At 50.8% G+C, this 15,378-nt stretch overlaps 8 protein-coding genes across 8 annotated transcripts; 5 read left to right on the top strand and 3 right to left on the bottom strand.

Moving 5' to 3' along the window:
* Positions 1 to 10: 10 nt before the first annotated feature.
* M436DRAFT_40717 (acyltransferase) lies at positions 11 to 2,595 on the top strand (the record flags this gene model as incomplete). The annotated part of the gene is made up of 5 exons (XM_013574781.1): positions 11 to 719; positions 772 to 882; positions 932 to 1,076; positions 1,125 to 1,800; positions 1,846 to 2,595. 5 exons carry the CDS (start codon positions 11 to 13, stop codon positions 2,593 to 2,595), a joined length of 2,391 nt encoding a protein of 796 aa, XP_013430235.1.
* Positions 2,596 to 2,769: 174 nt separating this feature from the next.
* Positions 2,770 to 3,576, bottom strand: M436DRAFT_40239 (uncharacterized protein; the record flags this gene model as incomplete). Its single annotated transcript, XM_013574695.1, has 1 exon — positions 2,770 to 3,576. One exon carries the CDS (start codon positions 3,574 to 3,576, stop codon positions 2,770 to 2,772), a length of 807 nt encoding a protein of 268 aa, XP_013430149.1.
* Positions 3,577 to 6,113: 2,537 nt separating this feature from the next.
* On the top strand, positions 6,114 to 7,137 carry M436DRAFT_39381 (aromatic compound dioxygenase; the record flags this gene model as incomplete). The annotated part of the gene is made up of 2 exons (XM_013574541.1): positions 6,114 to 6,364; positions 6,420 to 7,137. 2 exons carry the CDS (start codon positions 6,114 to 6,116, stop codon positions 7,135 to 7,137), a joined length of 969 nt encoding a protein of 322 aa, XP_013429995.1.
* Positions 7,138 to 7,797: 660 nt separating this feature from the next.
* Positions 7,798 to 8,993, top strand: M436DRAFT_70707 (S-adenosyl-L-methionine-dependent methyltransferase; the record flags this gene model as incomplete). The annotated part of the gene is made up of 3 exons (XM_013574983.1): positions 7,798 to 7,847; positions 8,119 to 8,287; positions 8,385 to 8,993. 3 exons carry the CDS (start codon positions 7,798 to 7,800, stop codon positions 8,991 to 8,993), a joined length of 828 nt encoding a protein of 275 aa, XP_013430437.1.
* Positions 8,994 to 9,207: 214 nt separating this feature from the next.
* On the bottom strand, positions 9,208 to 10,629 carry M436DRAFT_39828 (DnaJ-domain-containing protein; the record flags this gene model as incomplete). Its single annotated transcript, XM_013574621.1, has 3 exons — positions 9,208 to 10,230; positions 10,284 to 10,424; positions 10,480 to 10,629. 3 exons carry the CDS (start codon positions 10,627 to 10,629, stop codon positions 9,208 to 9,210), a joined length of 1,314 nt encoding a protein of 437 aa, XP_013430075.1.
* A 179-nt stretch (positions 10,630 to 10,808) lies between these two features.
* M436DRAFT_40054 (uncharacterized protein) lies at positions 10,809 to 11,316 on the top strand (the record flags this gene model as incomplete). Its single annotated transcript, XM_013574666.1, has 3 exons — positions 10,809 to 10,896; positions 10,959 to 11,141; positions 11,210 to 11,316. 3 exons carry the CDS (start codon positions 10,809 to 10,811, stop codon positions 11,314 to 11,316), a joined length of 378 nt encoding a protein of 125 aa, XP_013430120.1.
* Positions 11,317 to 11,447: 131 nt separating this feature from the next.
* Positions 11,448 to 12,638, bottom strand: M436DRAFT_70704 (uncharacterized protein; the record flags this gene model as incomplete). The annotated part of the gene is made up of 2 exons (XM_013574982.1): positions 11,448 to 12,459; positions 12,514 to 12,638. The coding sequence occupies 2 exons, from the start codon at positions 12,636 to 12,638 to the stop codon at positions 11,448 to 11,450; spliced, it is 1,137 nt and encodes a 378-aa protein (XP_013430436.1).
* A 566-nt stretch (positions 12,639 to 13,204) lies between these two features.
* M436DRAFT_40710 (uncharacterized protein) lies at positions 13,205 to 14,455 on the top strand (the record flags this gene model as incomplete). Its single annotated transcript, XM_013574778.1, has 3 exons — positions 13,205 to 13,408; positions 13,467 to 13,823; positions 13,877 to 14,455. 3 exons carry the CDS (start codon positions 13,205 to 13,207, stop codon positions 14,453 to 14,455), a joined length of 1,140 nt encoding a protein of 379 aa, XP_013430232.1.
* Positions 14,456 to 15,378: the final 923 nt, after the last annotated feature.

Raw genomic sequence — 15,378 nt, 5'->3', positions numbered from 1 at the left:
GCTGAGCGACATGACTGACAACAACGCTCCGGATCTGTCCATCTTGGGTGATCGCCTAACATTACACCCACCTGGTGTGGTGCAGGACCAAGAAACTCCTCTCTTGACTTCATACGCTCGCTTCCGTTCCGCTCCTCTGGACTTTCTACGAGAAGTCAGTCTGCATGTTTCCGGTACTGGATGGCGCTCCTACGACAACTTCATTGGTCGCAATATCTTCTACAATGGCTTCAGTGACCACATCAAAGCTTTGGTCCTGAAGAACCCGAGGCTGCAGTCCAAGATATCTGAGCTGGCTCACAAAAGAATCAATGTTGAACTGGCTGAAGGGACCCTTGCAAACCACAAGATCGAGGAAAGACGCAGAGAAATGGAGGCTCAACTGATTCAGGTTGCCGATTCATGGACTGACCAGATGATTTGCAAAATGGACAGTAGGAGATTCATTCGTGGCGCTTACTACTTTGCCACCCAACTTCTTACTCGAGCTTACCATCAGGGAATTCACGTATCTAGTGAGGAGGTCTTACGTCTCCGAAAGGTCGCCCAGGAAGCAGAGAAGAAGAAACAATCCATCATCTTTCTACCGTGTCATCGATCACACGTAGACTATGTCTCGCTACAGCTGATATGCTATCGTCTGGGTCTTGCTTTACCCATTGTAGTGGCTGGCGACAATCTCAACTTTCCTGGAGTGGGCTATTTCTTGCAGCACGCAGGTATGTTGAACGACGTTAATGGCAGTGCTTTCTTGTTAATTGACTCTTCCAGGTGCGATGTGGATTCGACGCAGTTTTGGAGACGATGCGTTATATACAACACTCGTCCAAGCATATCTAGATACATTGTTGCAAGAAGGTCATAACTTCGAGTGCTTCGTTGGTACGTACTCTCTACTCGTATCTCCTGATCATTGCTTACACATACCTAGAGGGAGGCCGTTCACGTACAGGAAAGCTCTTGCAACCTAAATTCGGCATCCTCAGTTTTCTCCTCGAAAGTGTACTGTCTGGTCAGGTAGAAGATGCTGTTATCTGTCCTGTGAGTACACAATATGACAAGGTCATCGAGGTTGAGTAAGTACTGCTGGCAATGGTTTCTGATCGACCACTAATACCACGTAGCTCGTACATCTCCGAACTTCTGGGTCAACCAAAACCCAAAGAGTCATTGGGCAACTTCTTATCCTCCTCATCTGTCTTGTCTCTCAAACTTGGCCGTGTGGATGTCCGTTTTCATGAGCCTTGGAGCCTCCGTGATTTTGTCAACGAGCAGAGAGTCCGACTGACAACATTGCCACCTCGCATCAAGACTCCTGAAGATGCTGCTCTCAAGCGTCGCCTTCTGACTACCCTTGGCTACAAAGTTCTCTCAGACATCAACGCGGTCTCCGTTGTCATGCCCACTGCCCTGGTCGGTACTGTCCTTCTCACTCTTCGAGGACGAGGAGCCGGCAAGTCTGAACTGGTTCGTCGTGTTGATTGGTTGACAGAAAGAGTCAAGAAGCAAGGTGGTCGTATCGCACATTTCTCTGGCCTTCCGACTACAATTGTTGTAGAGCGTGCTCTTGAAGTGCTTGGACCGAACTTGGTCGGAGAGTACAAGAACTTACCCGAAAAGACATATTTCGCTGCAGATCGATTCCAGCTCAGTTTCTATCGCAACATGACCATCCATCTGTTCGTATCGGAGGCACTGGTCAGCGCTGCGCTGTACACCAAAGTCAAGATGGGTGGAGGTCCAGAAAATCAAAGCATTTCATACACAGCTCTATACGATTATGTTTATTTCCTGTCGCAGGTAAGTTTTCTGGTCCCCTGATGTCTCTCCTACTGACCTTGGCAGCTGTTCCGTGGCGAATTTATCTTCCCAACGACACCCCTGGCAGAGAACCTTAGCAACACATTGGCCGGTCTGGAACTGGACGACATCATATCCATCAAGCAATCCGAGGACAACAACGACACGATCAAATCGATATCTCTCTCCGAATCAGAACGTCTGAATGGGAGAGAGAACTACGACTTCTACTGCTTCTTGATCTGGCCGTTCATTGAAGCCAGCTGGCTGGGCGCCATAAGTCTTTTGATGCTCACACCTCCTTCGGCCAATGTCTCACAACAGACCTCGCTACCACTGAACGCCGTAGTTACTCAAGCACAACGACTAGGCAAGACTCTTTACGCACAAGGCGATATCTCATATCTCGAAGCTGTCAATCGCGAAACACTTCGAAATGCATACACGAGATTTGCAGAGAGCGGCATCATTTCCATTACTCCACCATCGAAGGACGGCAAGATCCCTGCTGCCGTACATCTCACATCTGAGTGGATGCCCAAGAGAGCAGAAAACGGATATATCGAAGCGCAAGGAAAGCTTTGGGAATATTGCGAGAGCATTAGCAAGGCAAGAAGAGAAGGCAAGAACCGTCGTGATGGTATGACAGTGGTGAGAAGGATATTCGGGCTGGTGGAATTGGTGGGAGCTGGGTTGTGGAGGGATGTTGAGCCTGCTAGAGTGGCTGTGTCTGTTAAAGGAGATGCAGAGTGGAAAGCTAAGAGGAGGGAGATTAGAACTGCGCCGAAGCTCTGAGTTTGGGATATGGCAAGTGATTCGTATGTCCTCGATAGCTGATATTTAGATAGCTCACACACACAGCCAAGGTTCGACTCTTCGTACTGGCCTTCCGACCCGGTGACCTTTTCTATAGCCCCTCGATCTCCATACGCAATGTCTTGTGAATGTCTCACAACAACACCCTCAACATCAAAAACGAGGCAACCCACAAGCCGAGCAAACCTTCTCAAACACCCCAATCCTCCCCGCAATGATCTCCTCTCCCTCACCAACAGGCAAGCATCTCTCCCCCTTGGTCTCCATCAACGCATTCCTCAAACTCCTCAACGCCAACACAGTATCCGTACAAGCCTCCCCTTTAGCAACCATACCCCCATCTTTCGCTTGCACCCTCGCCTCAATCAGCACAAATCCATTGCCGTGCTCGTCGGTTGCTGGCGTGCTGCAGCGAAGGATATCAAAGTGTTTGCGTGGGTCTGCGTGGTGGAAGAGTCTGCGCAATTCACTCCAGATTGCTGGTTCCACCGGTGAGAAAGCTGCGGCGGAGGATGCAGCGGATGCGATGGCTGAAGGATTGCGACATATACAGATGGGTGTTGAGCGACTTGACGTCCTAGAGCGTGAGTGAGGTATAGTATTGCCATTGGGGTCACTGCGAGGAGGACTGCCATTGCTGCTTTGACGCCGTGGAGAGTCTTTCATGAAGAGGTGGTCGTTGTCGCTGGATGTGTAGTCTTCGTCATCGTCTGTGGGGCTGTAGTGGGTGAGACTCATGGTGTTTCTTTGCTGCTGGAGGCGTGAGGGTTGATGGAGTGCGAGGTAGTCACTGACGCTGTCTTTGCTTTCTGAGGCTGAGATTGAGGATTTGGATGAGGACGGGGTGCCTGGGTCCCAGGTGAATTGGTCTTGAGGGCGGCAGTGTAGATCCTTGCGTATGTTGTTGCGTCGTCTTCTTCTATCCAAGATCCTGGATGGAGTGTATATGTGTGTTGACATGTTTGCATATAAGGTATCAGAGAGCTTGTGAGTATATATCGACTTTTATCTGCTTTGTCGCTTGTCTTTCTCCTGGCAAACAAGGCCTTTGTCTCCTGCTTCTGCCTCTAACCTCGCTTGCTCGACATCAAACTTGAAGTAAATGGAAAGCCTCTCGGAGAAGAAAAAGCTTGCTGTAGAGGCAAATATGTTCAAAAGCCCACCCTCGTGTCAGAGCAACACAAATGCGTTGTGTATGTTTCATGTCCTCCAAACAGTGGATGTGAGTGATTTTGTCATGTGCGCACGCCCAACGACAACTTCTCCCTCAAAAGATGCAGCAAGCGCATAGATTGGCTGTCGTGGTGGCGGCTGCAGTGTTGGCTTCGCGTGGCTCGATAACCGCCTTGCGGGGAGCAGGGCAGAGAAAAGGCACAGGTTGGTGTAACACACCCCTTCTTAGGGCATTTATAACAAGCAACCCTCGTAGATTCGCCAGATACGCGAGCTGACCACCACCAAACATGGTCTTGTGTCTACCTTTCGTACCGTTCGACTTGTATCTTCCAGGAGCTCGTTTCCTCTCGGTGCAGCTTGTTCCCGTTTGCTTGGGTCGGCTCATGTTACTTGGTCCCATTCGTTCAGCAAAACAATCTATAGATCGGCAGACCGCAGATCCTACATTTGTCGCCTGCAGGTAGGCTGTGTCCACACGACGGGTTCGCAGTCGTGTTATTGTGTCTCTTACACAAAGCCGTCCATTGTTAGATCTCGTCAGTAGCCGGGTTGTTTTAGATATAGATTGTCTCTCACCAAATTAGAACTTGGTATTTTCAGTGGACCAAGAGCTCTCCTGCACGTCTTTGTTGGATTGGTTAGACATGCCTTCTTCCAGACTCGGATCGTGTCAGTAGGTCAACCGTGACCAAAGAGCTGCAAGCGATGGACATTGTGTCGGTGCATTGTCCAATGAGTCTTATTGACAATCTTGGCTCTCCACGAGCGGCTCGATAAAATCACGAGCACTCTGTGCCGTGGACTCATAGCAGTCATCAGACAAACGCCTACAGAGACTGCGACTGCAAAACTGGATGCCATGTCGTGAACATGCACATCAGAATGTTCTTCGATCAGATGGTCCTGATAGCTAAGCGAGGTTTGCTGTGCTGTCAGTTTCTGATAAGTGCTTGTAAATTCGCCTGGAGCAGGCTCATACTGGAGCCTGATAGGTATGGTTGTACTCCAACGCTCTGTGATATTCAAACAAGGCTCGATGTGTGGCAGCTGTGTCGGATACGGCCTTTGCGCCAACAGCCTCACTATCAAGACTTTGATTAGGAGCAGCTACACAGAAGATGCATCGCAATTGGCCTCCGACTCATATAGAGACAGCTCGGGATCACAACATGTTTGTTCGCAGAATCGAGATGGTGGTCGGGGTCAAGCGTGTAAGAGTAGTTCTGGATACGGATCCATCTCTCTCGTCAACACCGGTAACGAAGTCTAGCGTTTCCTAAGATGGAACATACACACTCTTTGGGCGCGAATATGTCAGTCTTCGAGCAAAAAGATCTCAACGTCAACCTAAGCGGTGAATTTAGTAGTCCAAAGCGCATGGCAATAGAAAGCCATCTCTAGATCACGAGAACAAGGTTTTTCAGCCTTCGAGCAAGAGGACTGCAAACACATTGTGCACCCTCAACAGCGGGTATGCCTCAGGCAGATATTCTAAGCCTAGGCACAACGAACTCCATCTACACGACAACAGTCTTCGTATACGGTGCATTGAGCAAGCGATTCAACATATAATCGGGCAGGCTGGTGGTGTGTCTGTTGCCTAAGGCAGGCAGAACGAAGAGTCTAGGACAGCGATGTTTAATGTGGATCTGAAGTAATTTGATCAAGGATGTGGATGACCAGAAGAACCAGGATGGAGAGCTGGAGGATGATGGTGGACTGTGTGGCCGAGCGATCTTTATAAGAAGTAGCAACGGAAGTAAGTGGACCGGAGTGTGGAAGCGGCTACTGGTGACGGATGTCGCTCTTTCCCCTTGCGCTCGATATCTTTTTGTTTGAGGTTCATCACCAAGCTTTGCTCGAAGTTCGAGATGTGTTCGCAGCAGAACCATCACATGGACCCTAGTCTCGTACGGCAAGGTCGACCGGCTCTTGCTCGCAAAACAGATGGCCAATCAGAAAGCAAGCAGTTCCGATTGCCCCGCTACCGCACCGGGCTTGGCGCGGGGTTTACAGCGCGGAGGGCCCTCGGACCGCATTTTACTGCCGTTCTGGAGCGCCGAAGAGGCGTGAGCAAGCAGCCGATTCAATCTGCCGTCAACTTTGTTCATGGACCCATAGCTAGCAGAAACAAGTAGTATATAGAGCGAGGCCCCCCAAGGAGCTCCCGTGTCTTCTTCTGTATCTCAATCTTCAATCTTCCATCCACCATTTCTCTTCTCAAACCTCTCAGAAAGTTGCCTACTCAGCACTTTCGTACTCTGCAACTTGTCAAGAGACTACCTTTCTATCCTCACAACTCTCTACACACATCAGTCAAAATGTCGACCAACGCAAGATTCGACCCCAACTTCACTCCCTATGTCGTCAATGCCATGGGACCCGGCACTCCTGACCGTGCTCGTGTCATCCTGGGATCTCTGATCAAGCACATCCACGACTTTGCCCGTGAGGTCGAGCTCACCCCCGCTGAGTGGATGATGGGTGTCGACTTCATCAACTCGATCGGACAGATCAGCACTCCCATCCGTAACGAGGGTCACCGTATTTGCGATGTCATTGGTCTCGAATCGTGAGTTTGACTGGACTCTCAATGCACAAGCATGTATGGCTAACCAAGCTCACAGACTCGTCGACGAGATTGCCAACCGCATTGTTACCGAGCAGGGCATGTCTCCTACCTCCAACGTCATTCTCGGTCCCTTCTGGTCGCCCAACGCTCCTTTCCGTGAGCTCGGCGACAGCATCATTCAAGACCACAAGGAGGGTGGCAGAGTCACATACATGCACGGTGTCCTCAAGGACATGGAGACGGGTGCCCCCATCGAGGGTGCTGTTCTCGACATCTGGCAGGCTTCTTCCAACGGCCAGTACGACTTCCAAGACCCCTCGCAATCCGAGAACAACCTCCGTGGCAAGTTCAAGTCGGACAAGGACGGCAAATTCAACTGGTACTGCTACCACCCCACTCCTTACTCGCTTCCCACCGACGGCCCTGCCGGCGTCCTCCTCAGACTCATGGACCGCTCTCCCATGCGTCCCGCCCACATCCACTTGATGATCACCCACCCCGAATACGCCACCGTCATCAACCAGATCTACCCCAGCGACGACCCTCATCTTGACATCGACTCCGTCTTTGCCGTCAAGGACGATCTCGTTGTCGAATTCAAGCCCAAGAAGGACGACCCCAAGGCTCAGCTCGACCTTGAGTACAACGTCACTTTGGCTCTCAAGAAGCACCACCCCAACCCCAACTCTGCTCCTCCTGCCTCTTCCTTCGAGCGCTCCATGGGTGGAGCCAAGAAGCCCATCAACCCCAACAACCCTCCTGCCAACCTGTAAGATGATTCGCATTCGAAGAGGCTGAAAACTTTATACGATGAGGATTAGCATAACTTTTTACGATCTAACATTCACTGGGCGGAGAGAAGACATATTTGTTGATATACCATGTCGGATCTCAAGCGGCGTTTCGGATTGGAAGTCCGACTGGCGGAAATTTGTCATGTTTGTGTGTTCGTTTTTCTATTCCTTGCGATATATCCAACACAAAATCAATTTCATTCAAACTTCAAAATCATCCCCACTCTGATCCAACAGGATTTGTTCGAATATTTTTGTCAAGTTCCAAGACAGTGAGAATGTATTCCAAGAAATCTCGACGCGAAATTTCCAATGTGTCGAGTACAACCCTGGCCAGTTTCCAATGGATGATACTCGACAGTAATACTGCATGCAATCCCTGTGATGGTCATTTCCTAACAGTGCTCATCTTCCGCGTGTTTCATGGATCAATATCAGATCTCGTAAAATGATGAAAGGGTGTCACGAGAATGATGGGTTGCGAAATGCCCCCACCGAAAGTCAACGACGGAGAGTTCTCGGACACTTCTTCCGGTGACATATCCATCTGTTTGGATATATATATATATCAGTGACCTCCCAGATTCGCCCATATCGAGATCATCAATCTTGAGTGACAGCCTTCCTTACACAACAATCATGAGCCACGAACACAATGCATTCACGGCTGCCAACCGCGAAACTTGGGAGTGAGTGATTCCATTCCTCTACACCTCATCAATTATCTTCAATGAAAAGACTCGGTCTTCTATACTTGTTCCCTCCCTCTCAAACATTAATCATATACTCATGCGACCGGATATCTTGCACGTCTCACCCCGAGATAGATAGCACATACATCCCTGTCACCTACCCTCATCACATCATCCCATACCACTCTTCCCTCGATCCACCATCCCAAACCCTTCCTCTAATGCTCCATCCTCCGCATACCAGTAACCTTGACTAATCACCTTCCAGCTCAAAAGCAAAAGACTACGACGCCAAACCATGGCAAAAGAAGATAGCTGCACAAGTAGCTTCGGCATTGGACACTCATACTACCTGGCTAGCCGCAAACTGGATTTCTGAGGGCAACAAAGAATGCAGATTACTGGACTATGCATGTGGGACTGGTAGTGTAACTAGAGTAAGCTTACTCTCCCTTTCCGTCCCAATGATCCAAATCTCAAGACTGCAAAGGGTTGCATGGTAGGACCCATGCTGATATGAAGATGAATGAATAGGCTTTGAGCTCCCAAATCACACACGCAACAGGCCTAGACATCTCATCACAGATGCTGCACCAATACACAACTCTCCTCTCCTCATCGCACCCTCATCTTTCCCTCTCCACCGCAATCACAGATTTCTGCTCTACTGCAACACCCGAATACTCGAATACCTCAGCCACCTTTGGTTCTTCGGCGCATTACGATGTAGCAGGCGTAGCACTGGGTTTCCACCACTTCAGCGACCCTTCCCTCTGCATTTCTAATCTTTACGCTTCGCTGAAAAAGGGAGGAGTACTTTTTATCGTTGATTGGTTGCCCAAAGAGGTGAAGAGGGATGAACATATTGGGTCTGCACATGCACATGCCCACCCTTCTGCTCATTCCTCCAACCACTCTGCCCAACCCTCTGCTCAGCAAAAAGACAAAGATACAGAAGAGTGGAAGAAGATGGAAAAGACAATCAAGACTAATGGGTTTGGTGAGAGTGATATGAAGGCATTTTTCGAAGGAGCAGGCTTCACGGACTTTGGATTCGTGGTGTTGGAGGAGAAATTCTTGTTGCAGATGAATGGGAAGGAAGTCGCCAAGACGGGGTTTGTTGCCAAAGGCAGGAAGGTGTAGATGAGTCTATAGCAACGTATTGGGCTTCGGGATTCTAGTGGCTGAAGATAAGATCACATAGACACGAGTTCTTGAGATGTTCGGTAGAGGTGTGTCCAATCTAGTTTGGATAAGTTTTTGCCAGAGATCGTAAAGTACCATTCTAATCTTTCTCCTTCCTTCCCCACATGCTTTTATGAAAGAGTCAAATAAGGTCTATAGGGTGAAATCAAATCTAAGCCAAAGACTTGAGGTCGGTCATGCCGAGGCGAGAAGCCTCCTCGGAGAACAGAGTCTTGATCTCCTTGGCATCAGTCTTACCGTCAAGCTTGCTCTTGAAGGTAGCAAGGTCGTCAACCTCGAGCTTGGCGATCAAAGCATCAACATCGTTGAGTGCCTGGTCGATCTGAGCGGGGCTGGCCTCGCCATCGGCAAAGTAGTTGCCATCCTTGACGGCACCACGAACGACACGCTTGTTCTTCTTTGCGGCGTTCTTGGCAGCCTCCTTTGCCTTCTTCGAGTCGGCCTTGGATGCCTTCTCAGCCTCCTCCTTCTCCTTTGCGAGACGAGCCTCCTCTTCCTTGGCCTTTGCGGCCTCTTCGGCGAGTCTGGTGGCCTCGGCCTCTCTTTCGAGACGCTTCTTGTTCTTCTGGGCGTGCTCTTCCTTCTTGAACTTCTTGATGCGCTCGTCGAGTCCTAGACACTCGTCGACCATCTGGCGCAGACGCTGGTTATCCTCGGCCTTTCTCTTCTTGCGGGCGTTGTTGTTCTTGCGCTCCACATGACGCTTCTGATCACGGTTCTCATTGTCATCAGGGACGTCCTCATCGAGGTACTCGAAAGTCCTCCACGAGTCAAAGTTGTACCAGAAGTTGTAGAAGTTCTCGACGTGCTCGCGGGTGCTGTTCTCATCGCCGAGCTTGGGGACGGGCTGGGTCTTGCTGAAGCGGCCCTCGGCCTTGAAGACGTTGCTCCACAGTTTGTAGAAGTTGCCCTTTTGGGTTTGCTTCTTGGTTGGGGGCTCGACCTCGGCGGCCTCATCGACAGAGTCGAATTGGCGGCGCTTGACGGGGTCGCTGAGGATCTCGTGGGCGCGCTGGATGCACTTGAAGAAGTTGTCGTCTTCGTTGCCGCCGGCGGCGGCGCGCTTGTCGGGGTGGTGCTTGAGGACCTTGCGGCGGTGGGCCTTCTTGATTTGCTCCTCGGTGGCCTTCCAGCGGTACTTTGTTATGCCGAGAACGGCGTAGTGATCCTGGCTCTGTATGGTTGTTAGGATGTGAGAAGTGTCAGACTTGTATTGATGGCACACACCTTCCAGTCCTTGGCCTCACGGGCAAGCATCTGAGGGTCCTCGGGCTCACTGATGTAACCGGCATCCTCGTCCTCGACCTTCTTGACGTTCTCCTGGGCGCGGATGCGGTCATCCTCGGAGAAAGTACGCTTGTGGCGAGTCTGGACGAATGGTCAGCCTGTGTGTATGAGCGCGGTCTCAATGGAGCAATCGTACTCTGCGGGCGTGTGCCAGGAAGTAAGGGCCGACGGGCTCGACGTTGCGGCGAGCGGCAGCAGAGAGCTTGCCGACAGCCTTGAAGTCCTTGTCGGCGGACCAACCGGCAGGGAGGGTAGGCAGAGCCTTGTTGATCTGAGATACAGACATATTGATGTTGATATGAAGCGGATACAGAGGAACGAGACTCGCGATGTTCAAAAAGTCTCGATTTTTTGGCCTTTCCGGGGTCGCTTGGCACGCAGTTCCGCCGTCAATGACGGACATTAAGTTATTCGTCCTTGAGAGACAAACAATCTTCGAGCATACACATCTGAAAGAAGCATACAATGTCGGCAACAATCGTACCTCACAACAGGACAGTGGTCCTGTCAACATATCGCAACCTCTTGCGCGCAACTCGCATCGCTTTCCAAGGTACCCACCCATCGCCTCCGCCTTGCACCACCACCTTCAAGTCGCTGACACAGACAAACCAGGCGACGACAGCACACTACAGAACTCCCGTAGATTCGCACGAGACTCATTCGACCAAAACCGCCGCTTCAAAGCCGGCAGCATCGAGGCAGAGAAAGCCGTCGAACACGCACAAGGAGTGGCTCAGATCCTCAGGGAAAATGTAGTACAAGGATCCACCGACAAGGAGGAATCAGAGACTTACAGTGAGTCACAGGCTGCTCCCACCTTTGACGACGGGAAACCGACGACTGACACGACATGAAATGCATAGAACTGAACATCCACAAGCACACCGAGAAGGGCGACAACGAGTCCGTCAAGCAGTTCAGAGGAACCACAAAGTCTTTTGCAGAGGTCAAGCGCTGCTCTCTGATTTGATATGTAGAAACAATATATGATACCCCTCTTTCCTGTTCAACCCTGGTCGTCGAAATACAAAAGAGCCTCAGAACGCCATGCTTTCGTCAAAACGCCGAATATCTCCATGTCTCTCGCAACCGAGAACCTGTCTACTCGCCAGCCAAACTCGCGTATTGAACGTCCTCGGATCCAGGTGGAGGAGCTACCAGATCGAAGTTGTCTGTATTGTCAGATGGTCCAGCTGCCGATGACGAAGGACCGGCAGCGATTGCGGGTCTCGTAGCTGAAGCCGCTTTAACCGCCGCATTGGTCTCGCGTCCAGCTCTTGCATTCGCCATACGAGCCTCTCTGTCCATGTTGTCCAACGTCTTTGGCTTGCCCCATTGCACCCTGAGTGGCACACCTTTGACCACAGCTCTTCCTTTACATGCAGCAGCCGCTGCCTCAGCCGTGTCTCTTGTCATGTAGTTGACGAATGCGCAGTGTGATCGATGCGAACAGACCAGAGAACGGAGGCTTCCGAATTGGGAGAAGAAGACGCGGATTTCGTGCTCGGGAAGGTCATCCTCAACACCAGTGACGAAAAGTGACATGACATTCTTGTCGGCTGGAGGAAGGATATCTTGCGGTTGTGGTGGCAGAGTTGCCGTGTTGGGGAAAGGACGTGCTCTCGAGGCACCCTTGACAGGTCGTGAGGGAGGTCCATATCCTGCTGGTCTCGAGTCCTTTGTGCGAATAGGCCCAGGTCCAGCACTTCCTGAAGAAGGACCCTCGAGCATTTTTTGTCCTGATGCGGCACCCTCCTCTTCCAGTCTTCTCTGTTTTTTGTAATGAGGCTCACTCTGCGCAAGCCTGCGCAGCAAATCCCTTGCTTTTTCATCCGTCTGCTCGTAGGCCTCTACAGCTCCTCTGCCTTCTTCGATCTCTTTCTCGTGGTTTTGTGCGTAGTACTCTCTGTTGATTTCGCTGTTGGGTCCGGGTGTGATCATCTTCAGGGCGGCGTCGCGTACAACGATGGGAAGTCCAAAACTCAAATCAAGCATGCAGCATTGACAGCAGTTCTTCAGTCGAGCGCACGTCAGGCAGAGGTTTGTGCGCTTTTGACGGGCTGTGCGGTCCGTCTTCCAGCGGAACACTGTGAATGGTCGGGTGCAGATTTTGCTGCGCATAGTTAGTAAGAAGCTCAATGGTAGTGAGCCAAAACAAGGTACTCGCCATTCAGCGCCGTAGTCTTCTTTCAAAACTTGGACGTAAGGGTTGTCCCCAAGGCACTTTTCACAGGCCGAGGGCATGTCGGTCGACTCCCATCCTGAGCGGTTAAGATCCTGCTTGGGAGGCATGGTGATTGCTGGTCTGAAGCGATGAGAATGGTATGATCAGGATCGCGGAGGTCTCTCAGTCAGATCGATAGATTGCGGGTGTGACGCGACGGATGTGGAGCTTGGAGTCGAGGAAAAATGACGTTTGCTGTATAAGCAGAAGCTGAGGCTCGAATGCCAATCGCAGGCGCTCTCGAAAGTGACGATGTTCAAGCCGAAGATCAACCTAGCGGCACCTCCGTTGTTCTCCGCAGACGGTGGGTCGGAATCCGTGGATGCCGTTAAATTTGGATGAGGACTCTGAGATGCGCTAGGAGCAAGCCAATTGGAGATAATGAAATTGCGCGCCCCCGGAGGCAGGAACCCCCGCCTGTACGTGTCTCGTCTCGTACGATGTTTATGGAAAGAGCCACCCCTTTATAATTATTTTAGTGCTGCTGCCATTTCTTTGCCTCAATCCCGTGTGTGCTTTGCTTCCCTTTCTCCATCAACTCTTCTCTTCGCGCTCAACCGCATCTTCGCCTATACCCTTTTGTAGTGTCTTTCTCTTCTTCTACATTTCCCCCTTTTTCTTCGATACCGCAATAATGGCTCCTCACTCGCTTGAACAAGAAGACCACTCGCGCGATGCTGCCTTCAACAAGGTCATGCACGGCTCTTCTGCCCAGAAGAGAGGTGGTTTCGCTGCCATGTTGGGCAAGGGCGCAGACGGCCAGAAGGCCGCTGTCGACGAGTACTTCAAGCACTGGGACAACAAGGACGCAAAGGACGAGACTCCCGAGATCAGAGAGGTGCGTTTTCGACATCACTCAACTCTGCCAATTGGCCTCATATTGACCCCCTGAACAGGCCAGAAGAGCTGAATACGCTACCCTGACCCGTCACTACTACAACTTGGCCACCGACCTTTACGAGTACGGCTGGGGCCAATCTTTCCACTTCTGCCGTTTCGCCCACGGCGAGCCCTTCAGACAAGCCGTTGCCCGTCACGAGCACTACCTCGCTCACGTCATGAACCTCAAGGACAACATGAAGGTCTTGGATGTTGGTTGTGGTGTTGGTGGCCCTGCCAGAGAGATTGTCAAGTTCTCCGGCGCAAACGTTACCGGTCTCAACAACAACGACTACCAGATCGAAAGAGCTACCCACTACGCTGCAAAGGAGGGTCTCTCCCACAAGCTCGACTTTGTCAAGGGTGACTTCATGGTACGCGCGTCTCGAGTTTCCTGCAATTGACATCAGAACTAACACATCTCTAGCAAATGGCTTTCCCCGAGAACACCTTCGATGCAGTCTACGCCATCGAGGCTACCGTCCACGCTCCCTCGCTCGAGGGCATCTACTCCCAAATCTTCCGCGTCCTGAAGCCCGGTGGTGTCTTTGGTGTTTACGAATGGCTCATGACTGATGCTTACGACAACGACAACCCCCACCACCGTGAGATTCGTCTCGGCATTGAGGTCGGTGATGGTATTTCCAACATGGAGAAGATCGAGGTCGCCCTCGCCGCCATGAAGGCCGCCGGATTTGAGCTCGAGATCAACGAGGATCTTGCAGACCGCGACGACCCCGCCCCCTGGTACTACCCCATTTCTGGCCAGCTCAAGTACATGAGCAGCATCTGGGACTTCCCCACTCTTGTCCGTATGACCAAGGCTGGTCGCTGGACTGCACACAACTTTGTCGGAGCTCTCGAGAGATTGGGTCTCGCTCCTAAGGGAACCCAGAAGACTGCTGACTCTTTGGCTGTCGCTGCTGATGCTCTTGTCGCTGGTGGCAGAGAGAAGCTCTTCACTCCCATGTACCTCATGGTTGGCCGCAAGCCCATGAATGCATAGGTTATGAACATGCTTGTTTCTTGTTTCTTTCACTCACTTCACAATCTTGTTTTCTTTTTCTTTTGAATACCACTTATTACTAGAGAATCCCCATCATGTTTTTATTAATCGGCTTGGAAGGGGAATGTACTTTGCATGGCGACCCAGGGAGACAGCGTATGACAGCAGAGAAGAGAGCTGCTGATGATACATTTTGTCTTGATAGAGATTTGAGAAATGTACAATTATGTTAAACAATCACTTGACCGTTCCACATGCAGACCGTTTTTGTTGCTGATCAATTGTAGAAGAATCAACAGCTCCCGACAACTCTAGTACGAGTATTGCCGGATTCAAGTATGGAAGACAGCTTCAATCGAGGAGCATACCGAGATGAGGACAATAGAGACAAACAAACACATCACACGTGCGAGCACAAGACACCCAGACGAATATAGGGAAGCGGACATGATGATGAGAAGAATGATTATGATTGACAAGCTAAGCTATAAAGACAAAGCAGGTCGGAATGTTGAATAGCGACAAGCACCCTGACGAAGAAAAGCACCTACTTGAATCGAAAGTCAGCAAAGGAACTTTCAAAAAGCTATAAGCTCCAATGGAAAAACACAGAAATGTTTTTGTAACGCAGAACTCAGAAAGCCGTTTTTACTCAAGCCCTTCCCACCGGCACCGAGCTTCCTCACTCATAACGAGCAAAGTCACCCAGCACGCGGAAACCCCATTACACCTTTTTCCATGCTTTTTGACGGCACTACTAGAAGGTTTGAATTGCAACTCCACAACCCGTCATCCCTGGACTTGAAACACAGGTAGGGTATCAGGGAGGGGGGCTCGGTGGGTATAGGTGAACTTCATTGAATGGATTGACTAGGTGTCATCATTGCGTTTTGGTGGGTGGTGGAAGGAAAGTGATGGTGTGT

Source organism: Aureobasidium namibiae (assembly GCF_000721765.1).
Source record: "Aureobasidium namibiae CBS 147.97 unplaced genomic scaffold scaffold_3, whole genome shotgun sequence".
Classification (NCBI taxonomy): domain Eukaryota; kingdom Fungi; phylum Ascomycota; class Dothideomycetes; order Dothideales; family Saccotheciaceae; genus Aureobasidium; species Aureobasidium namibiae.
Note: the sequence above shows the minus strand (reverse complement) of the source record. Positions and strands in the feature narration are given on the sequence as shown.